This window comes from Dromiciops gliroides, chromosome 4, assembly GCF_019393635.1.
Source record: "Dromiciops gliroides isolate mDroGli1 chromosome 4, mDroGli1.pri, whole genome shotgun sequence".
Lineage (NCBI taxonomy): Eukaryota > Metazoa > Chordata > Mammalia > Microbiotheria > Microbiotheriidae > Dromiciops > Dromiciops gliroides.
Window position 1 is genome coordinate 237,861,910 of NC_057864.1, and position 21,963 is coordinate 237,883,872.

At 47.9% G+C, this 21,963-nt stretch overlaps 3 protein-coding genes across 12 annotated transcripts; 1 reads left to right on the plus strand and 2 right to left on the minus strand.

The window, feature by feature from the left end:
• Positions 1 to 19: 19 nt before the first annotated feature.
• Positions 20 to 4,551, minus strand: EGFL8 (EGF like domain multiple 8). Of its 4 annotated transcripts, none has more exons than XM_044002282.1 (9): positions 4,054 to 4,551; positions 3,024 to 3,159; positions 2,746 to 2,868; positions 2,429 to 2,541; positions 2,236 to 2,331; positions 1,974 to 2,144; positions 1,301 to 1,380; positions 992 to 1,145; positions 20 to 493 (listed from the first exon to the last, which is right to left on the minus strand). In XM_044002282.1, the coding sequence occupies exons 2-9, from the start codon at positions 3,122 to 3,124 to the stop codon at positions 444 to 446; spliced, it is 888 nt and encodes a 295-aa protein (XP_043858217.1). In that variant the 5' UTR covers positions 3,125 to 3,159; positions 4,054 to 4,551; the 3' UTR covers positions 20 to 443. The 4 variants fall into 4 exon arrangements, with proteins under 4 accessions (XP_043858217.1, XP_043858215.1, XP_043858218.1 ...); XM_044002280.1 differs by lacking the exon at positions 4,054 to 4,551 and adding an exon at positions 3,829 to 4,045; XM_044002283.1 differs by lacking the exons at positions 992 to 1,145; positions 4,054 to 4,551 and adding an exon at positions 3,829 to 4,045.
• Positions 4,552 to 4,630: 79 nt separating this feature from the next.
• On the minus strand, positions 4,631 to 10,234 carry PPT2 (palmitoyl-protein thioesterase 2). 3 transcript variants are annotated; one of them, XM_044002279.1, is made up of 9 exons: positions 10,184 to 10,234; positions 8,643 to 8,833; positions 8,005 to 8,158; positions 7,496 to 7,591; positions 7,165 to 7,272; positions 6,440 to 6,523; positions 6,179 to 6,263; positions 5,967 to 6,021; positions 4,631 to 5,803 (listed from the first exon to the last, which is right to left on the minus strand). In XM_044002279.1, exons 2-9 carry the CDS (start codon positions 8,823 to 8,825, stop codon positions 5,660 to 5,662), a joined length of 909 nt encoding a protein of 302 aa, XP_043858214.1. In that variant the 5' UTR covers positions 8,826 to 8,833; positions 10,184 to 10,234; the 3' UTR covers positions 4,631 to 5,659. The 3 variants fall into 3 exon arrangements, with proteins under 3 accessions (XP_043858214.1, XP_043858213.1, XP_043858212.1); XM_044002278.1 differs by lacking the exon at positions 10,184 to 10,234 and adding an exon at positions 9,112 to 9,177; XM_044002277.1 differs by lacking the exon at positions 10,184 to 10,234 and adding an exon at positions 9,233 to 9,303 and having other exon boundaries at positions 4,632 to 5,803.
• PRRT1 (proline rich transmembrane protein 1) lies at positions 8,744 to 19,191 on the plus strand. 5 transcript variants are annotated; one of them, XM_044002273.1, is made up of 5 exons: positions 8,744 to 8,871; positions 16,208 to 16,318; positions 17,357 to 17,895; positions 18,335 to 18,520; positions 18,871 to 19,191. In XM_044002273.1, exons 2-5 carry the CDS (start codon positions 16,300 to 16,302, stop codon positions 19,045 to 19,047), a joined length of 921 nt encoding a protein of 306 aa, XP_043858208.1. In that variant the 5' UTR covers positions 8,744 to 8,871; positions 16,208 to 16,299; the 3' UTR covers positions 19,048 to 19,191. The 5 variants fall into 5 exon arrangements, with proteins under 5 accessions (XP_043858208.1, XP_043858207.1, XP_043858209.1 ...); XM_044002272.1 differs by lacking the exon at positions 8,744 to 8,871 and adding an exon at positions 15,959 to 16,051; XM_044002274.1 differs by lacking the exon at positions 8,744 to 8,871 and adding an exon at positions 15,996 to 16,077.
• Positions 19,192 to 21,963: the final 2,772 nt, after the last annotated feature.

Consider the following 21,963-nt stretch of genomic DNA (forward strand, 5'->3'; position numbering starts at 1 on the left):
GGGTACCAGGACTGCCCTTTCCTCCTCTCCACCCCTCACCCCCCACCTCGAGAGGTCTGAAGGGAGGGGATGAAGGGGGCAGTCCAAGGTTTTGCTCCGCTCCGATGGTTTTTATTATCTGGATTAACAGCGAGATACGGAGAATAAAGAGAGATGGAAGGATTCCGACTGTGTGTACCTTGTTGGAGGAAAGGGATCTCGTTGGTCCAAACTCTTATCTTGGGGGGGGGGGCACTGCAGGAGACGAATATTTTTCTTGCCTTTCCCCTAGGCAGCTGTTTCCATTCCTTCAGCAACTCCTGTCATCTTATCAACCTGGCGATCCAGGAATCTGATCCCCTTCACACTAGTGGATTTCACTATAAATTACCGGGTTTGATTGGGGGGTGGGGTGGGCAGGGCAGGAGTTTGAAATAAGAAGGTGCTGATGTTCAAAAGAACCCTTATCTGCGGCGGTTGAGACCTGGACCCAGGCTGTTGTCCTCACAAGAACCTGTTAAGAGACATACATACATGAAGACCAGCAAAAATTACACTTCTTTTAACAGCTTATGTCGGCCTCTCAGCGATGGGAGGGTGGGGGCAAGAGCACTGATAAACACCACCCCTTCCTCCTAGAATTTGACCTCTACCCTCTAGGGGGAGAAGATTTAGAGGCAAAACCCAAGAAAGAAGAGTTGTTACTGGTAAGGCAGCCAGGTGGCGCAGTGGATAAAGCACCAGCCCTGGATTCAGGAGGACCTGAGTTCAAATCCTACCTCAGACACTTGACACTAGCTGTGTGACCTTGGCAAGTCACTTAACCCTCGTTGCGCCCCCCCCCCAAAAAAAGGAATGAAAGTTTAATGAATGATATGACTTGGTCGAAGGGGTCATAGAGAACAGACACGGATATGTATGGGGTGGGGGTGGGGTCAAGTGAATGAGTGTGTTCAGGGAACACGGGAAGTTAACAGGGACCAGAGAAGGTTAAGTGGAGCAGCGGACTCACAGGCACCCAGTTTCTCCTCCAGAAGCAGCACCTGATCGCTAAGCGAGTCGATCCGGTCTCCCCTCCCCCACAGCTCCGCCACTTGCTCAGGCCGGATTGCTTCAGGAGACACGGGCAGCACAGATCGGACCCAGGCACTCACCTGCCCTGCCCACTGTGAGGGCAGGAAGATACGAAAGGAGGTGCCATGGCCACCTAGCCCATTGGGAGGCCGTGCCCCTTTGCCTGTCCAATGATAGCCTGTAGCGTCTAAATTTACCTGCTAGTAGGATGCCCCCATCCCTACCTTAGCGCTCGCATTTGTCTCACCTGCTCCAAGACCTCCAGCCGCCCACGTAATTCTCGGATCTCCAGCCTCAGGGAATGCTCCTCTTTCTCCGCCTCTCGAACTGGAGAATATTGTTCAGCAAACACTAAGGACACTATACTAGGTGACACTACTTTCTCAGAGAACTTACAGTCAAAAGGGAGAGTGAGGTAAGACAAGTTCAAATAAGAACTGCAAACAGGAAAATGTCAGAGGGCCTTGGAGTGGGGGAAAAACCAGGATTAAAATTCCACATCCGATACTAGCTGTAACTGAGTCTCAGTTTCCTAGTCTATAAAATGAAATGAACCTCTGAGCTCTAAATCTCTGATCCTATAAAATGCTATGAGAAATTTGAAAGATACCCCTCTTTTCTGAAGGATCATAAAATCATAGATTTAGAGCTAAAAGGGACCACAGAAGCCATCTGGTCCAGAGGAAGCACATAAAGTTGGGACTTGGGAAAATGTTGAGAAGATGACAATGAGAATGGGCGGGTGGGTGGGCAGAAAATGGTGATGAAGACGCATGAAACAAGGCTCCCAAGGTAGGACCTAGGTTCTGGGGGGCCTGGAATCCCATGATTTTTTAGTCAGGGAACCACAGGAGGTCCTTCACATGATCATTAATAAGGGGGGCGGGGCAATGTTGTGAAGGATAAAGCGTTCCTCTTACCTGTCAAGCTAAGAATACTGGGACTAGGAAGTGGTTCAGGGGGGGCCTCCTCGCAAGTCCTTCCATTGGTCCCTAAGGCTAGACCTTTTGGGCAGCCGCAGGTGTAGCTGCCCAGCGTGTTGGAACAGCTGTGAGAGCAGAGCATGATGCCAGTCCTGCATTCATCTACATCTAAAGGGAGAGAAAGGAGCCCTGAGGTGCCGAGGTCTAGATTCCCCACAGCAAGGAGTCCAAGAGTGGGGATGAGGAGCCTTATACTCACCCATGTGACAGTGCTTTCCTCCCCAGCCTGGGGTGCATTCGCACTGACCAGGCTGGATGCAGATCCCTCCATTCTGACAAGGCTTAGGACAGATGGCTGGGGACAGAAAGAAGAGGATAGGGTCAGGGTAGGGAATGAGTTTCCCTCTTCCATCTTCCTTACCACCATCCTTCCTCCCCTCCTTCCCACAAACCTTCTTCACAGGTCAGCGCCCCTGGGTGCTTCTTCCTCCAGCCTTGACAACATATGGCATGAGTCTGCTGCACTTCCCTGCGAACCTCCCGCCATGCCACATGATACGTGGTCCTGGAGGGGGCAACTGACTTAAGATCCTGGTACGTGATTCCTTGTGGCCATTCTCGATCTCATCCCAACTCAAGCTCCCCTCAGTGACTCAAGTGTAGTCCCATCCCCAGTTCTTATGCACAAGTACTCAATTTCCACCCCCCTTGCAGCTCATGCTGTCTTCCCGGACTGGGGAGTCCAGGTACCCCCAGCTCACTGGCTCACCTGTAGGTGCTGCAGACACGTCTACCTGGGCACAGTGTTAGGTAGGGTTTGTATATTGGCTGGCTGTAGGATTCGTTGTACCGAAGTGGAACCACCAGGGTCTGCCTGGAGCAGACTCCCTTACTGCACCAGAGTGGAGAGAGAAAGGAGATGGAGATCCAGAACAGACACACCCCTAGAAACCCCTTTCACTAATAGTTCCTTCTCTTGGTCTGACCTTGGTGTCACCCACCCTTAAGAATGCTATTCCCACCCAGCTAAGGACCCACCATCCTCACCTGTATGGAAGATCCCCATTTGCCCTCTGTCCCCCAAAAAACAGCAGGACTGAGAATCCCACTAGCAGAGAGCATAGTAAAACCCGGACTCTGGACCTCATGACCACTTGTACATCAGGGGTCACGAGCTGCTATCCTAAAAGGAGTGAGAAGGAGTTAATGGAGGAGTGCTCCTACCTATTCCTCTACCTGTCTGCTCTCAGCCTCTCAGAACCCTAGGAGGCAGCCCCCATTCATGTACCTTCCAAAGATGATGTGACTTCGGACATACTCACTATCTGTTAGCAAATCTTCACCTCTCTTTATGCTTATCTCCAGTCATATACTTCTCCTCTAATACCTTACATATGCCCTTAATCTTCCCTCTCTCCTTACACAGGGTTGCTACCTAAACACAAGAGATACACATACATATTACCCCTTATTTTATACACTTCTCTACGGACTCCGGTAATATTTCTTTTTCAAACCCTATGCCCACCTTGTCCATATTTCCATATATATTCCTCATCCCCCAGACACTCCTCTCCTGACATAACAGTCTGATCCTTCTATAGAGACATATCTTAAAATGGTTGGTGCCTTGCACACAATAGCATCTTGACCTGGTGTTTATGGAATTGAATCCCATCTTACTTACAAATGCGCCAAACAGACATCCTCACACCTACACCTTTTACTTATGCCTCTTCCATGCCACACTCTTGCGTGATATCAACACCCATCCACCATCCCTAACTCACACTCATCCCTCAGCGCCCTCAGAATACCTCTGCCCACCCCCCCCCCCCATACCCATTCCCACCTGCACTTTCTCTCTCTCCCTCAGGACACTAGGAATAGCTGCAGACAAATTACTCAGGCAGGCAGAAGGAGGAAAGAGAAAGGGGGCTGGGCTAGACATAGGGGCCTCCCATCTCTAGTCTCTACTCCCCGCCTCCTCCATATTATATTCCCTCTCCCACAACAGGCTGAGATTCTGTGAGTGTTAGCACCATCGCAGGAAATTTAAGGTCAAGTTTTCACATACCTTCCACTCAAATCCAACAACTTTTGCCAAGGAGCTTTCTCCAGCCTCTACCTCCCCACCCCTTATCCTCCATATGGTCCCAGAGGCCCCCTTTCCTGGCATCTCTGCAGGATCCAATGGAGAAGACACTGTGTCCTAAGTCCCCCCTTCCCAATTGTGAGATTGAGAACTGTGTTAGGAGGTCAGGAGAGAGTGTAAGGGTAAAAGGAGGGGGGCAGATATATAAATAGACCTGACAAAAGGTAGATGGAAATATAAAAGGGGAATAAGTTTGGGTCGGAATATGGGGAATGGGAAAGGTAATTTGAGAAAGATGCCCCCTTTCCCCGCCAAGAGTATAAATGGGGCTAAGCTTGGGCCTCAGTGGGAAATGTTTCTAGCTCCCTCTGGCATTTGTAGGGGGCATAGGAGCTGTGAGTCAGTCCACCCCTCACAGCAGAGCAGACAGGGCCCCATTGTTTTGATCAACATTCCTTGCTTGGGGGAAAAGGAGGCTTATTGTCTAGTAACAACTCCCCCCCCCACCCAGCCCAACCCCACAAAGGTCAAGAAGGGGCCCAGATGATGCCCGTTCTGACTCCCACCCCATAACCCCCATGTCTAGCCTGGGGGACAGGAGAAAGACATTCCACCCAGTAGGCCTCTCAGCCTGCTGACAGCTCCCTGGATCCAGGCGTCTGGTGCCTCTGGCCCTGCACCCCAGTCCCAGGGTTGGGACAGGAAGAGAATTGTCCTCAACAGGAAAAAACCCAAGGAGAATCAGGAACCCACACAGAATGGGCATTGAGAGGGCGGAAACACAGAGCCGGTCTCCACCCAGGACCCAGGCATCCGGGCACCCTACTATTAGGTTCTCTGTCTCCACCCCTTTTAAGGATCCAGGTATTGAGCCCCATAGCTGGTGAATGAGCCAGATTATATTGAGCAAATGGAGTTTTATTTCTATAAATACAGGGAAAATATCCCCTCTACATAAAGGTGGGGTTTATGGGGTAGAGTCCTCAGAGAAACTGCTTCTATGGGAGACCCCAATACTGAAGACAGGGAGTAGGGGCTACCCCAAACCTGAGACAAGCCTCATCGGCCATAGATACCCCAATACTGATGATTCAAAAACAGATTTGTTCCTGGGATCACCCCATTGGGGGACCCCAGATCTCCCACCCCAGGTTATCCTCCTGGGGGCTCAGGGGAGGAGGAAAAGAAAGAGAAATCATGGGAAACGGAAACTAAAAATGTCCTGAGTCACTTGGAGGGAACCCGCACTGTGAGGAAAAGGGCTGGGTTCTCCCTCCACATCCCCAAAGTATGGGGACAACAGCAGCCAAGAGATTAAAACCCTAATTTTCTACCACCCTCCCAGAAATGAGAGGATCTAAGGATGAGAAAGGGAAGAGGGTCAGATAGCTGGGAGGCTGGAGTTTATAACTGCTACAGGAAAAGGTCAACCTGGCAGCCCTCTTTTAGGGGAAGGGACAGCTTGGTAGACATTGGGCAGCCAGGTGATAACCGAAGAGCCAGGACTCATTGGTGGATCTCCAAAGAGACAGGTTTAGGAGTTCCCATCCTGGCAGGGTTAGAGTTCTTGGGTCATCCGAGAAGGGGCTCAGGAAAGCCAAGGTTCAATGCAGGCCTCATAGAGCGAGCGGTTGGAGTGCCAAGCAGTGTGTGGGATTCCAGGTGTTGGGCACCTCACAATGGCCCCTCGAGCAGACAGCGTCTTCAACCCAAAGGAATCTCGGAGATAAACCTTGGACAGGGAAGAAACAGAGGTAGAGACACAGGAGAAAAACACAAGAAGATATGTGAGGGGAAAGACATTACGGTCCCAGGACTGGATTTCCTTCCAGATAGCAGGGGACATTTAGTGTCAGGAGGCAATTAGGGGAGCAGGAATCACAAGGGGTGCTCACCTGCTGCTCTTCCATCTCCAGTACTGTCTCGTTTGCATCATAGAAGCCAAAAAAGCTGAAAGGATTTTGGGAGTGGGGAGAAGAAGAAAAGCTGGTGAATTTTCTTCCCTAGGTGACACAGGTTCCTCTTCTGTACCAAGCAGCTTCTCCTCCCTCAATTAGCCCATGAACCCATGACCCACCATACCCTCCCTCTTTCCACTTTTTCCAACCTGGACTGCCAGGGAGTAATAACACCATCATCAGGCCCCCCAATCAGAACCACACGGTTCACACGGAGAAAGTTCTTCCGCCACACTGCTCAGGAAAGAAAAAATGGCAAGTTGGGTTTAGATGCAGGAATCAAGGAGAGACAGGGGAAAATAGGGCTGAAGCCCTGGAAAGAAGAGAGAAAATATGAAGGGGGTGGGGATACAGGCTGGGGAGAGGGACCTTGGGGAACAGGCGGGAGAGTTGCAATCAGGGTATCTCACCAGTAGCATTGGGATGGTCTCTTTCCCCATTGATTAGGGCCAGGAAGCTGCTGGCATTGAGGTACAAATCAGGGTGGTGGGGATCTGAGGACAGACAGATAGAGTGAGTATATGTATTTTGTGTGTGTGTGTGTGTGTGTGTGTGTGTGTGTGTGAGAGAGAGACAGAGAGACAGAGAGACAGAGACAGAGAGATCTGGCCTTTGACCCAGGAAGAATTCAAATTCTGACTTGACACATACTGGCTGAGTAACCCTGGACAAGTCCACTTAACTTCCCAGTTCTCTAGGCAACTCTGATGGTGAGTTGCAGAGAAGATATAGACATAGCTATGAAATAGATATTAATATTCTATATATAATAAAATATATCAATCTATATAAATATTCTATACAATGTACATGATTGTTCATAAATGTGTGTATATCAATTATGCAATATGTAAATATGTAATAAAGAGAAATATCACCAGGTTGATCACAACATAATAAATTTTTCAGTATACTAACTCTATAAGAACATCTATAAATTATAGAGGGTTTTACATTTGATTTGGTAAAAAGAGGTACTCAACCTAGGAAATTACAGATCTTTAAAGAATTGAAGATGTGTAGATACTTAAAAGGAGAGACAAACAGAAAAATAGAGTGAACAACAAAGACTTGGATCCTCCCACTCACTGCCACTAACCCATTCATTCTCCCAAGTCCCCTTTCCTCCTCTCACCATGCCAATAGTTACAGATGGAGAATTCCTGGCCCCAGGGGCTGTAGCAGATTCGGTACAGGTTAGACCTCATGGAGGTAGGGAACAACCATTTCAGGTAGTCTGTGTCTGGAAAGGGAAAGCCACGGCCAGGTGAAATTGAGGCATTTGTCCCCGCCAAATACCTCAAGTACCTCAGAGAGCTTCCTCCCCAAGCCTTGCTCCCTTCAAGGGCTTGGGAAATCCAGCCCAGATTCACACCCTCTCTCTAAGGACTTGAAATCCAACAGATGTTCCCACTCTCCTCTCCCCCTCAGAGATGAAGGCACCAGGACCTTGAACATCTACTCACCTCCATATTGCCCCATCTGTGGAGATGAGAGGGAGATGAAAGTATCTACATTGTGTTCATCCATGACAGAGAGTAATGCCCGGCAGATGAGGCCCCCTATAACAAGGTGGGGGAAGGAAGGGAGGAGGCAGTCATCTCATCCATCCAGATATAGGAACATAGGAAATAGGGGAGGAAAGGGGGTGGGAAAGGAGACAGAGTTGGGTGCTTCTCTGGGCAGATACATAGAGACAAGGACAAAATAATACAGCATAAGCTGAATGCATTGATGGGTACAGAGATAGGGAGAGGAAGGAAGAGAAAGTATAAATGATGGATCAGAGACAGAAAGTCTAGGTTCAGCAGAGGAGGGCTGCAGTAGTCAAAATGAGACCAAATCCCAGGGCCACTCATTGGCATCAGAGATCAGCAACAGAATTCAGAGGTAAGAGATGGGGTGGGAAGTGAAGGAGGAATGGTCACGAGTTAGGGAAGTCAGGGTTAGTAGTGAGGCACAAAAAGAATCATACCCTGGGAATAACAGAGGAGATGAACTCCATGAGGAGACTGCTCCATGATAGGACCCACAGCTTCCCGGAAACCTTGTACCTGTTCCCATAGTGGTCGAAGACTCTCTCCCCCATCAAAGAGATCCAACACTGTCACCAGTGTTCCTGGATGTGTCTAAAGTGAGAGAGACAAAACCAGGACACCTATAAGGCCATATGAGACAACCTACCCGCCCTCCCCTACTATTCACATTCCCATCTCTGGATCTCTCAGGTGAGTCCGACTCACGTCCCAAGATCAGGGCCCAAGTGTCCTCCCTCCCTCCTCCCCCTTTCTTTTCTTTTTCTTTTCTTTTCTTTTTTTTTTTGGTGAGGCAATTGGGGTGAAGTGACTTGCCCAGGGTCACAGAGCTAGTAAGTGTTAAGTGTCTAAGGCCAAATTTGAACTCAGGTCCTCCTGAATCCAAGGCCGGTGCTCTATCCACTGAGCCATCTAGCTGCCCCCCCCCCCCCCCCCCCCCCCCCCCGCCTTTTTACACATCAGCATCAGCTCCAGGGGAGAAGAGAAAAGAAGGCCCCAGTGAGCTTGGAAGGAACTGATGCGCTGTTCCCCTGAACCTAAGGTGCCCTACCTTCCTCCCTCCCTGCCCCCCCCCCACCTCGTTGATGTACTGCAGCAGGTGCCTAAAGGTGGCAGAGCTGTCAAAGAGTCCATGCACTATGATGATAGGTTTGTAGGGAATTTTGGGGGACTCGGGAGCCGCGGGCAGCAGGAGAGACAGCAAGGGCAATAGGAACAGCACTCCCAGCGAGGGGAGCCGGGGCCCCCAGGACCCCAGCATGCTCCAGCCTGGGAAGGAGGACAAGATGGACCGTCAGCAACAGTGGGTAAAGACATCACCCTCCTCCTGCCTCGAGAATCCAGGCATCTCGCATTCCATCCATCTCCCCTAATTCTGCCCATGGTTTCCGATGCAATGCACCCCATTTTACAACATATGCCCGGCCATCTACACCAACTCTTCTCCCAGCCCCGACTCAATTCTGGGCTCCATTCAGCCCCTCTCTATTCTAAATCCCGCATCTTTCTCCAGCTAGGCCCCCACCAAGGATGCTCCATGCGCCCACCTCCTCCCACCCCCTTCCCATTTTTCTGTTTCAGCTGCAGTATGGGCCCCCAGGGAATATGCAAGTTCAGCGCTCGCCCCCCACGCTCCCAGCTCCGCACCCCACCCCCACCCCCCCTTGCCTGGGTCTGTGAGCTTCGCTCCTCCCCTTGTTTACTTCCCCCCTAGTCCAGAGCCCGGGGGGAGGGGGGGGTGGGGGGGGAGTGACAAGGAAGAGGTGGGGGATGGGCGGGAGGCGGGGAGAGCGTCCTCACGCAGAAAGGGTGGGGGAGGGAGCTCTGGGCTGAGCGAACATCTCGCGTCACGTCCGGGGCTTTCCCTGGTAACCCTGGAGGCGTCCCTAGCAACCTTTTGGGAATCGGGTCAGGGAAAGAAGGGACAGGGACAGATTGGAATGTTCCATTTGCTTAAAAAAGTGGGGGAAAGGAAGGAGGTGGAGCGATCCATTTGGGGAAGGAACATAGAATCTGGGAGAAGGAAGTTTGGAGATCCAGGAAAACGAGAGTAGTCCCCGGTTCTGTTCCAGATAAGGCGCCCCAGGGCCTGGCTCCCTTCACTCATTTCCCAGGATTCATCCATTTACCTTCCCAGCCAGTACCTGCCGAATACTGTCACTCAGCCTGATCTTCACTAGGAGGGCTGGAGAACAGTAGAGTAGGATTGGTGGAGAGGACTCTGGGGACCAAAGCCAGTCTTTCCTGGGCCCGATTTTCCACCTCTTCCCTCACCCCCCAGTCCCCTGCCCCAGGGTCAGTTCCTTACACCTCTTCAGCCTTGAGTGCATGTTGGGCTACAGTCTCCAGTCGCTCTGAGAGTTCTCGAGGCCCCTTGAGTGGCTCGTATGGAGGCTGGTCTGACCAGCAACTCAGGTACAACCTCCCCTACCCCAAATACTACTCCACCCCCAAGAATTGAAGGGCCCTAAAGCGACTCGCTGACTCACACTCCTACCAGGGCGGTTCTTACCTGCCCTTTCATCCCAGCTGCCTATGTGTCCAAAATTCTGTGCTCCCTACCGGATCACCTAGTTCAACCCTTGGGCTGGGCCCCTCTCCTTGTACTCTGTTTCTTACCAAGCCTGCCAGTCCACTCCTTTTCCTTGAAATCTTCTGTCCTTTTTTAGAAAGCAGATTTATCACTACCTCTTGCTTCCAACAAGCCTTTTGGAAAGGGTGCAAGCTTAGCTGTCAAAGTCACATTGCAAAAGTTCATTGCAAAATGTTCTCTCCAAATAAAACCAATTTCCTCCCCAAGTTGTGCAAAGATAGAAGGGTATATTTAAAGAGAGGGGCAGTGTGATGGAAGCGTGTGTCGGTGGAATGGTTTTAATTTTTGCTGAACCTGGGGGAGAAACACTTAAAATGGTCATAAAACTGTCCTGGGGCCTATGAGATATGATAAAGAGAGAGGAGAGAGAGAGATAGAGATAGAGAGAGAGAGAGAGAGAGAGAGAGAGAGAGAGAGAGAGAGAGAGAGAGCTAGCTCTTTAAGCTACAGTGCCATTTCAGCTCCCTCCATAAACATCACCATCCCCACAGCCATCCCTCTCTTCCAGGCAAGCCGAGAAATAAACAAATAAACAAACTCTAAAGATATACATTGGACTAATTGTAGAAAGCCTTTGCAGTATGGAAGTTGCAGCATTCTACAGATCCTTAAAGAAATGGAACTGTATCCTTAGGAGTGGAATTGACCCAACACAGTGAATGGAAGTTGGGGTTGGGAGACGGAGGCCACAAAGAGAGATTCAGATATTACTTGAGAATCTCACTTTCCCTACCCCTATTCCCTGAACAACCCACCAATGTCAAAGGGAGAAACACTAAGTCTATTTTCTTCTTGTCTCTGTAGTATTATCCCTGCCCCAGGTATAAGCATTTCTGGCTCAATATACCTAAAACCAAACATCTTATCTTTCCCCCAAAATCCTCCCCCACTTCCCTGTTATTGTAGAGAACACCACCATCCTCCCACTCCCTCAGACTCAAACCTAGGTGTCATCCCAGTGTCATCTGTTCCTCACTATCTTTTACTGCTTGCCCCCCCCCCCACATATCCAATATGTTGTCAAGGCCTGTCAATTTTACCTTTGCAAAAGGTTGAAGGGGATTTGAGTTACAACATATCAATCAATCAACTAGCATTACTAGCATTTATTAAATACCTACTATGTGTCAAACACTATAAAATGCAAGAGGGATACAGAGACAAAAGGCAAAAAATCTCTTCCTTCCAGGAGCTTATATCCTAACGGAAAAGAGAATATACAGATATACAAGTGTATACAAATCAAATATGAAATAACCTAGGGTGTTGCAGGGGAGGAACCAGGGAAAGGCTTCATCATTAAAGAAAGAGGAAAGAGACCCATATGTACAAACATATTTATAACAGCTATTTTTATAGTGTCAAAGAACTGGAAACTAAGGGAGTGTCTATTAGTTGTGGAGTGTCTGAACAAATTAAGATATATGAATATAACAGAATACTATTGTGCCATAAGAAATTATCAAAGGGACAGTTTCAGAGAAATATGGAAAGCCTTTTATGAACTGATGCAGAGTGAAGTGATTAGAAGCAGGAGAACAATTTCTACATAACCTGGGTTCAAGTCTGCATAACACTCTTTTTTTTTTTTTTTTTTAGTGAGACAATTGGGGTTAAGTGACTTGCCCAGGGTCACACAGCTAGCAAGTGTCAAGTGTCTGAGGCTGGATTTGAATTCAGGTATTCCTGACTCCAGGGCCGGTGCTCTATCCACTTCGCCACCTAGCTGCCCCCACTCTTTTTTTTTTTTAACATCACAACATTGTTTATTATGTGACTTTTTACAATACAGACAAAAAATACAAAACGCAATATATGAATACAGCTAAATGCAGAACAAAGACTTTTTTCTCTTCAAGAGACCATGATTCCCATTTCTATTAAAATAAAGAAGAAATTCCACACAGTTAGAAACAAGTTGATAGTTAACTCCACATTTTTGTCTAGAAATGACATGTATTTTTCCTACTACTTACCATAAAGTATAAAAAGGGAGTTAAGGGAAAGTTTTACTCACTGGTTCCTACCATATGAAAGATGCAGGGTAAATATATGGAAAGTATCTAAAATTAAATGTTATTACCAAAACGAAGCAGTAATGAGATATTTGAACTCAGGTCCTCCTGAATCCAGGGTCGGTGCTTTATCCACTGCACCACCCAGCTGTCCCGATCCCATGTGTATTTTTAAACAATGGAAGGGTCAAAAAGAGGGTCAGCTGTGTTAAATTACATTAGCACTCTTCTTATTGGTACACAGGATACTGATTGAACACTGAACCAAGGACCCAAGTATGGAGCAAAGTCAGCTTAAGAACTTGTGAGAAGAGAGGCCTTCTTCCTACTTTTGGATTTAAAAGAAGAAACTCAATTCCAGACTCTCTTCTGGGAGAAGTATGGAGAGAAAGAGAATGGACTTTCAAAGACAGGTGCATAAGGGAAAGCCAACCCTGAAACATATCCCTAATTTCTAGGTTGCCTCCCTAGAGACTTTGGGAGGTTTCCCCTTGGGTGAGATCAGGGACTCTCTTGGTTGAATTAAGATTTCTCCACTCCCAGTAGGAAAGCTCATTTACTCTGTGTATTGTCAGGTATATCTTAATCTGTAAAACTTTTTCAGAAATCTATTATCTGCTTGGATAAAGGGGCTTATTTAGTATTCACTCTTTGTGAAGGTTTCTGTGTGTGTGTGTGTGTGTATAAAAACTAGCATTTGGTGGAAAGCAGTCAAGCCTTAGGATGTGTCTGGGATACTCCTTCCCCTTTAAGGGATAGCAACCAGGGAAGCAGCTTGAACCTAAAAATAATTTCCCCTAGAAATATTTAGGGAAGGAGCAGATAGATATACTTCTAGTCTGGTACCTCCTATCTGAAGAAAAAAGAAGAGACAACCTAGTGGCCCCAATCCACTGCTCCCCTCCAGACAAGAATCAAAGTCTCCCTTATAGAGAGGTATGTTAGATTGCAGAGATAGTTATTCTTGCCTTCCAGAAAGCCACATTTAGACAACTCAGGCAGACATACATACTCTATATAGACAATACACATACCCTATCTGTCCAATAACAATAACGGTGAAAAAACCTATGAAGTTTTTAAGAACTCTAATAAATATAATAATGAACCATGGTTCCAGAGGACTAATGATGAATATCTTGACAGATACGTGAGAGACTCAAGATGCAGAATGAAATATATATATGTGTGTGTGTGTGTGTGTGTGTGTGTGTGTGTATATGTGTGTATGTGTATGTGTATATATATATATATATATATATATTTTTTTTTAAGTGAAGCAATTGGGGTTAAGTGACTTGCTCAGGGTCACACAGCTAGTAAGTGTCAAGTGTCTGAGGCTGGATTTGAACTCAGGTACTCCTGGGTCCAGGGCCGGTGCTCTATCCTATATATTTATTTTTGAGATGGCCAATGTGGGGATTTGTTTTGTTTTGTTTGACTATGTATATTCATTACAACCATTTTCTTTTGCGTTTTTTTTTTTCAGTTGGGGTGACAGGAAATAAAGTTTTGTTCATGAAAAAAATAAAATTGTAAAAAAGAGAATCCTCATCAAGAAGGTGGCAATCAGGCTTAGTCTTGAAGGAAACCAGGGACTCCAAGAGGCTGAGATGAGAAGGGAATGAATTCTATTTTGGGGGGGGGGGCGGGTGAGGCAATTTCGGTTAAGTGACTTACCCAGAGTCACACAGCTAGTAAGTGTCAAGTGTCTGAGGTCAGATTTGAACTCAGGTCCTCCTGACTCCAGGGCGGGTGTTCTATACACTGTACCACCTAGCTTCCCTGGGACTGAATTCTAGTAGAAGGATATAGACTGTGGAAGACAGAGTGTCATCACATTGAGGAACAACAAATAGGCCAATTTGGAGTGCATGGAGAAGAGTAATATATATAAGGCCAAAATGGTAAGTTGGGGCCAGTTTGTGACTATCTTTAAAATGCCAAACAGTAATTTTTACGTAATCCTGGAGGTTATAGAAAGCTATTAGAATTTATTGAGTCAAGAGGATATGACACTATCAGAACTGTACTTTATTTATTTATTTGTTTGTTTGTTTTTTAGTGAGGCAATTGGGGTTAAGTGATTTGAGGGTCACACAGCTAGTAAGTGTTAAGTGTTAAGTGTTAAGTGTCTGAGGCCGGATTTGAACTCAGGTACTCCTGACTCCAGGGCCGGTGCTCTATCCACTGCGCCATCTAGCTGCCCCAGAACTGTACTTTAATAAAAACACTTTGTCTGCTGTGTGGAAGATGGACTGAAATGGAGAGAGATTTGAGGCAGAGACTTATTGGGAGGCAATAGTCCAAACATCCTAATTAGGATGGTGGCTATGCGAGTGAAGATAAAGGGACAGGGGCAAGATATTTTGTGGAAGCAGAAACCACAAGATTTGGCAACAGCTTGGGTCTGTCACATGAGTAAGAGAGGAGATTTGAGGGTGCTCCTGAGGTTATGAACCTTTGCGACTGAAAGGTAGTACCTTTGGCAGAAGTAAAAAAAAAAATTGAAAGATAGGTCTGTTTGGGGATAAGATGAGTTCAGTTTTGGATTAGTTGAATTTGAGACACCTATAAGTGCCTAAATGTCCAATAGACGGTTAATACTATACTGGAACTTAGACAAGAGAGTATGGTAACACATGGATATAGATATTACATATTACATATAAATATATGTGTTGTATTATATGGTCTATTAATATATTAATACATGGTATACAATATATAATGTGCATATATATATGTACATATACTGTGTGCCTGTATGTATTATATTGCATTGTCTAGGAGCCATCTGAAGAAAGGTGATTATTGAACCCGTGGGAGCTGATGAGGTTACCAAGTAAGAAAGTGGAGAAAGATAAGAGAAAAGGGCCTAGGATAGAGCCTTGGGACAACACTGACAGTTAATGGGGCATAAATGGATGATGAACTACCAGAAGAGACTTAAGGAGTGATCAGATAGGTAGGAAGAGAACCAAGAGAGAATAGGATCATGAAGATCAAGAGAGGAGAGAGTCATCAAGAAAATTATCTCCCATTTAGATATCAATGTATTATTTTAAAAACTTTCCTCACAATTGTCTTGGAAGGTAAGTAGCACAAGTGTTATTCTTATTTTATAGATGAGAAGACCAGGGTTTTGAGATGACTAATTTGTCCATTCGTCCAAGGTCAAAAAGCTAATGAGTGATGGAGTGAGGACTGGAACTCAGATCTCCTAGCACTCTTTCCGCTACACAACCCACCTCCCCTTCCTAATCTGTATTCTCAATCCATCTCTGAATGCTAAAGGATAAGGGATTTGACTCTACAGTTGTCACTCCCTTTTATGAGCCAGTGGGCTCACATCACAAACGGCATTGAGATCCTCTTTACCAGAAAGAACCCCTAGTACCAAATATTTCCTAATTTGCAGCTAGCTTTGGTCTCTCGCCTCCATGTCCCTACCCCTAAACACAGATTCCCAAAGACTTCTCAATCATTGGATTAATGGAGGGATATTGTGACATGGAGATGGGGGGTGAAGAATCAGTTGCTAGGAGGAAGGTTGGACACCTTGGTATTTGTGGGAAGCATCAGGAAATGCAGGTAGAGGAATAAACATCTGTGTGCCTGAATAAATCTTCTCTCAAACCTCTTCTTTTCTCGACCTTCTTGTTCCAAATTCACTTACTTCAGTGGATTATTGGAGACTGGCAAAGGGAAGCAACACAGAAAAGTCCCTTCTCTCTAGTTCCCTCCTCCTCCTACCCCACCTGCTTCAGTTCTAGTCTGTTTCCATGGCAACCTCAGAGGACCACAAGCTGGGGACCAGAATCCCTGGGTCCCCTGGGCCTCCCAGGGGGTCAAGGGAAGAAAGAGGCAGAACTGGAGGTGGTGCTAAGAGAAATTGAGTAGGGGTATCTCTGAAGGGTGCCCCCTTCCATCTGTCCCTTTAAGCTCCCCCTCCTCCCTCCCCTCTTCCTCCGCCCTCCTCCCTCCCCCTTTCTCCATCTCTCCCATCTCTCCATCTCTCCTCTGCTCTCTCAGGCTGCGCCATCCCCGTTTCTGCCTTCTGTTGTCTGCTGGGATACCCAGACTAACAAGGGACTCCGAATCCAGGCATTCCAGATCCCACAGTCATGTCATCAGAAAAATCAGGTAAAAAAAATCTTCCTCCTCTGGCTTTTCCCCCAGCACATAAATCCTCCTGCCTTCTCTGACCTCCAGAGCCTAGGTTCCCCTCCCCCCCCATTTCCTTGGTCTCCAAGATTCAGTTCTGGATCCATCCTTCCCTCCATCTCTCCTTCCTCTTTCTCCTCATTTCAGGTTCTCTGCTTTAATCCCCTTCCGATTCCCTTTCCTACTGCCCACTTTTGCTTCATCCCTTCTCTCCCCCAGGTTGGTGGGGGAGGGGGAGAGGAGGAGGGGAAGAAGGCTGAGGGAAAGATAATCAGGACCACAGGTGTCCAGATGTAGATATAAAAGGGTATACCCCATGCATCAAACGTGGAATGGCAGCTATGCAGATACCTTAGCATAGGAACAGTCACATTCACTCATGGAAAATCATAAATACATCCTCGGATAGGAAAAAAAGAGAAATCTAACATTCTTTCTCCTCCTTTAAAGAAATTTCTGAACTCGGCCTAGAGTCAGACAGGTAAAGGTACAGTACATAGACACAGACATATTCAGACAGTTGTGCACATGCAAATACATAAACTGCCATGTACTGTCACAGTCTTACGTGGATAGATCCAAGCATACTAATATTAACACATACAGACAAGGGCTTTTGCAGAAGATGGGCAAGGTATGTTAATGGGCATGTGGTAGGAACCCTGGTAACTGATGGACTTGGGAGAATGGGAATGTTATCATAAAGAGGAGAGCACAGTGACCTAAAAAATAGATTAAAAGAGGAGACTTTGACGGGGGGGGGGGGGGAAGGGGGGAAGCTGGGGTTTTGCTCAAAGATTGAAACCAGCTTAAATATAACCAACCCCCTACCCCACCCCCAAGCTGAAGGATGGAGACTTATACCTTTTATTTCTCTCTTTCTTTCTTCCTGTCTCCCTGACCCTGTTTCTATCTGTGTTGGTCTGCTTATCTTTCTCTGTGTCTGACCCCTGTGTCGTCTGCATCTCTCCAAACCCCTCTGTCTCTATCTCCCTCCACCTGCCCACACCACCTCAGGTCTCCCGGACTCGGTTCCTCATACTTCTCCTCCCCCTTACAATGCCCCCCAGCCCCCAGCCGATCCCCCTGCCCCACCTCCTCAGGCACCCTCCACCTCCCATCACCACCATCACCACCACTACCATCAGTCGGGCACCGCCACGCTCCCAAGATTAGGAGCTGGTGGGCTGGCTTCTCCAGCAGCCCCTGCCCAACGGGGCCCCTCGTCCTCCGCTACGTTGCCCCGCCCTCCTCACCACGCCCCCCCAGGACCTGCCCCCGGGGCTCCTCCTCCTGGGTGCGCTACCCTGCCCCGTCTGCCCCCAGACCCTTACCTCCAGGAGACCCGCTTTGAGGGTCCTCTGCCCCCTCCCCCTCCGGCCGCCGCCGCCCCGCCCCCACCTGCGCCTGCTCCTCCCGCTCCTGCACAGGGCTTTGTGGTGCCCACACACCCAGGTACCGTGGGTACGCTGCCCCTTGGAGGCTACGTGGCCCCTGGGTACCCCCTGCAGCTGCAGCCCTGCACAGCCTATCTGCCTGTCTATCCCGTGGGCGCCGTGAGTGCAGAAGGGTAGACAGGGGGAAAGGGAGAGGGGAAGGGGAAATGGGGTGGTATATGGAGGGCATCGAAACCAGGAGGAGAGGTAAGGGGCCAGGAGAAGCGGGAACAAGGAGGGTGGTGGGGAAGGATTGGAGGCACTGGAAAGAATAAAAAAGGGAAGGGGCACATCAAGAAAATGGAAGGAAGAGGGGCACTGGGGAATAGGAGTGGGAGGCACTGGAAGGGGGGTACCCCAGAGGCCTGGGCGTGGAGGAACTGGAGGTATCAGGGATTCGAATCCTTTACAATAATTTTGATTAGGAAAAGTGTCTTTAAAATGACCGGCCTGCTGGCTGCAAACTGCACACTCTTGCTTTCGGCCATGGGACGGGTACTGGCTACGATAGGTCGGGGTCCTGACTGTGACCCTGCTTGCCTATCCTTTCTCTCCTCAGCCATACACAGGAGGAGCGCCGGGAGGGACCGGAGTGACCCCTACGCTTTCCCCTCCACCCTTGGGCCCAGGGCTAGCCCTGTTAGAGCCCAGGCGCCCGCCCCACGACTACCTGCCAATTGCAGTGCTCACTACAATTTGTTGCTTTTGGCCGACCGGCATCATAGCTATCTTCAAGGCGGTACAGGTGAGAAGGCCAGGGGGAGGGGCCGGAAATGAAGGAGTAGGATCCGGAGGGGGCGGAAAGGTGGGTAGAGAGGGCGGGGACTAAGGTAGCCCGGAGTTTGGTAGCTATCCGATGCTACAGTAGAGGAGGGTGGGATCGGGATTGTGCAAGTTCTGGCTTCTTTTTCTGTTACTTCCCAGGCCTTGTATGGCTGATGGGGAGAGAGAGGCCAAAGACTGGGCCCTTGGAAAACTGCGAGGATCTTGAGAGGAGATTCGTCTTTCTCTCGTCCAGGACCGGACAAAGGTGTGTGATGAGGCATTTGTGGGATGTTTCCCTGACCCCGGCCCTTCCTCCTCCCTTCCATGCAGGTGCGGACCGCTGTGGCCCGCGGAGACATGGTGTCAGCAGAGATCGCATCTCGGGAGGCTCGGAATTTCTCCTTCATCTCCCTGGCCGTGGGCATCGCAGCCATGGTGCTCTGTACCATTCTCACAGTGGTTATCATCATAGCTGCGCAGCACCACGACACCGACTGGGATCCTTAAGGACCTCCCTCCTCCTCCAGCCTGGAGACTCCTTAAACCCAATTTCCTGGGATACCCCTTCCCCTCCCCTAGTGATGGCCCTTCAATTCCACATCTTTCCCCAAAAATACCCACCAGCCCAGCCCGTGGAGCCTTCGAAGCTAGAAACACCCCTAAACCCGGCCAGGATGTTTTCCACCAGAGGAGACGGCAAATTCAGGTCCCCAGGAATTTCCTAAATATGGCTCTTAGGAAATCTCCAAAAACAAGTTCCCTCGAGCCTCAGAACCTCTGCAGTCAGATACAGAAGCTTGCAGCTCTCCATTGGTTCGGCCTATCAGGAACCACAACCTCCCCAGCACAGAGACATCCCAGGTCGCTCTGGGTTAACTGGAGCCTCAGAGGTCAATCCCCCCCCCCTACGTGGTCTGCCCCCAACCCTATCAAAGCTTCTATTTTGGCTCCTGGTGTTAGACTCCACCTGCTTTTCATGCCTCTCCCACCTTCTGGGGGCCTCTGACAATTCTAGGTCTGCCTGTGCAATCCCAGGCTCCCATGACAGCCAGGGAGGCCTTCTTCTCCATGGTCCCAGACTTTGGGTTACTGTATGTGTAGACTGAAATGCTGGGGTCTCTGGCTCCTGAACCTCTTCCAGACTTACCCCAAGGATTAAACTCCCCTTATCTCACCCTCCCCAGGCAGAGGAGCCAGAAAAGGAGAGGGAAATCCACCAACTTCACTCCCTTTCTCTGGTCCAAGGAAACTGGGCACCTAGGGCTAGGCCTGTGTCCACCCCTTTGTCTTCTAAGGACCCTGACTCTCCAGTTCTCATTTCCCCACCACCTGCCCAGGCTGCTCCTCACTCTTCCCCAAACGGTGTTTGACAAACTGTACAGTCTCAAAGATGGTGTGATATTCCCAAAGTTGAGATTAAAGAGACTTTGTGGTTTTATTGCCCCAAATTCTGGAGACTGCTGCTGAACTTATCAACCTACAACTGCCTCCCTGACAAATATTCCGGCATGTACCCATCCTCACCTCCCACCCCCACAGCTCCAAGGGAGGCAGAGATTAAGAGAGAATAAGGGGGGGGGGCGGCGGCTAGGTGGCGCAGTGGATAAAGCACCGGCCTTGGATTCAGGAGTACCTGAGTTCAAATCCGACCTCAGACACTTGACTCACTAGCTGTGTGACCCTGGGCAAGTCACTTAACCCCCATTGCCCAGCAAAAAAAAAAAGAGAGAGAGAGAGAATAAGGGAAGAGACTGAGGGAGAGAGATACAGACTTAAACTGAAATAGAGAAGGCAGTAGTGGTATGTTGGAAAGAGGACTACAGTGGAAGGAGAGCTAATATCGTCATCGTGTGACCTTCTCTGTAGCCCATTGTTCTCCTTTGCATAATGTTGGTCTTTAGGATCCTTTCTGGCTCTTGATCGTCTGTGGTTCTATGAGTCTAAAATAGGAATAGCAAAGGGAGGAGTTGGTACTTGCAGATTCTCTTATGTCCTTAGGGTTCTTGTTGAATACTTCCCTTCTCTTCCTCATCCCCTATCTATCCCGGAACAGCCTGGCAAAGTGAAAGGAGTGTACAGTGCAAGCCTAGGATCTCTTAGAGTGGTTGTCAAAAGCAGATAAATCCAACATCTGAAGTAGCAACACTAAAACTGAGATGATCTATACAGATATTTCCAAGGGGAGAGTCAGGGTCAGGATACAGCAAAGAGCGGAAGAAAGACAAGAGTGAGAGATCGGGTTACAGAATAGAATTGGAATTTAAGGTGGTGTCTGTATGGGCAATTCACCACAGGCTTGGGGGATGGGGAAAGCTGAGGGGGTGCGATTAATGATTCTTCAGTCAAGTTGGGTTGTACCAATCCTTCACCCAGAATTCAACAAAAAAACTCCTCGGGAGAGTCAGACTTTGGAGACATCAAGGGCAAAAGAGGAAGCTGTGTTTCCTATTTGTGTCCATGATCCCATTTTTTTCTATAACCTCTAGTAACTTTTCCCTTACATCATCCTCTCCCATATATTCAATCTCCCCCAAACTATTAGATTCTTTGCTGTGGCCTACTGGTAACATATATATAGCGCTTTAAGGTTTACAAAGTGTTTTATACTCATATATAAAGTAATTTATATATATATATATGTGTGTGTATATGCATGTATATATACACACATATACCTATACATAATCCCTTTATATTTGTGTGTATATATATTTATGTATATATATAGTCTCTTTACAAAGATGCCCTTCAATTGACCATGGCATACCCTCAAGTTCTATACTTTTTCTCCTTCTAATAACAAAAATTCCTAGAAAAAGACATCTCTTTCCTTACCTGATACTTCTCTATCAATTGTAGTGTGAAGTTCTGATTCTACAACCCAAGTGAAACTGCTCTTTTTCTAAGGTTGCAGGTGACCACTTAGTTGCTAAATCCATCAGCCTCTTCTGTCTTGAACTTGACCTCTCTGTAGCTCTTACTTTGTCAACCACAACTTCCTCCTGAACACGTTCTCCTGCACTGGAATTCGTAACCCTATTAATCTCAATTTTCCTACCTGTTTGGCCTTTCCTTTTCAGCCTCCTTTGCTAAATCATCTTCCGTGACTCACAATCAACACAATGGTAGAGATCTCCCCAGGCTCTGTTCTGGGTGCTCTCACTCTGTCTCTTGGTAATTTCATCAACTCCCATCCCTTCAATGATCATCTCTTGCAGATGATTGCCTAGTTTTTCTCCTAGGCTCTAGCCCTGCATCGTCAGGACTTCCTGGAAGTCTTCACCTCGATGACTCATTAAAGCAGTGGGAGTTGACAAAATCACCAAGGGACAAAATATGGAAAAGAGGGTCCAGAATAAAGTATGTAATAAATTTTACATGCTGATTTAAAAACCATCCTACTTGTCCGTGCTTCCTTCTGAA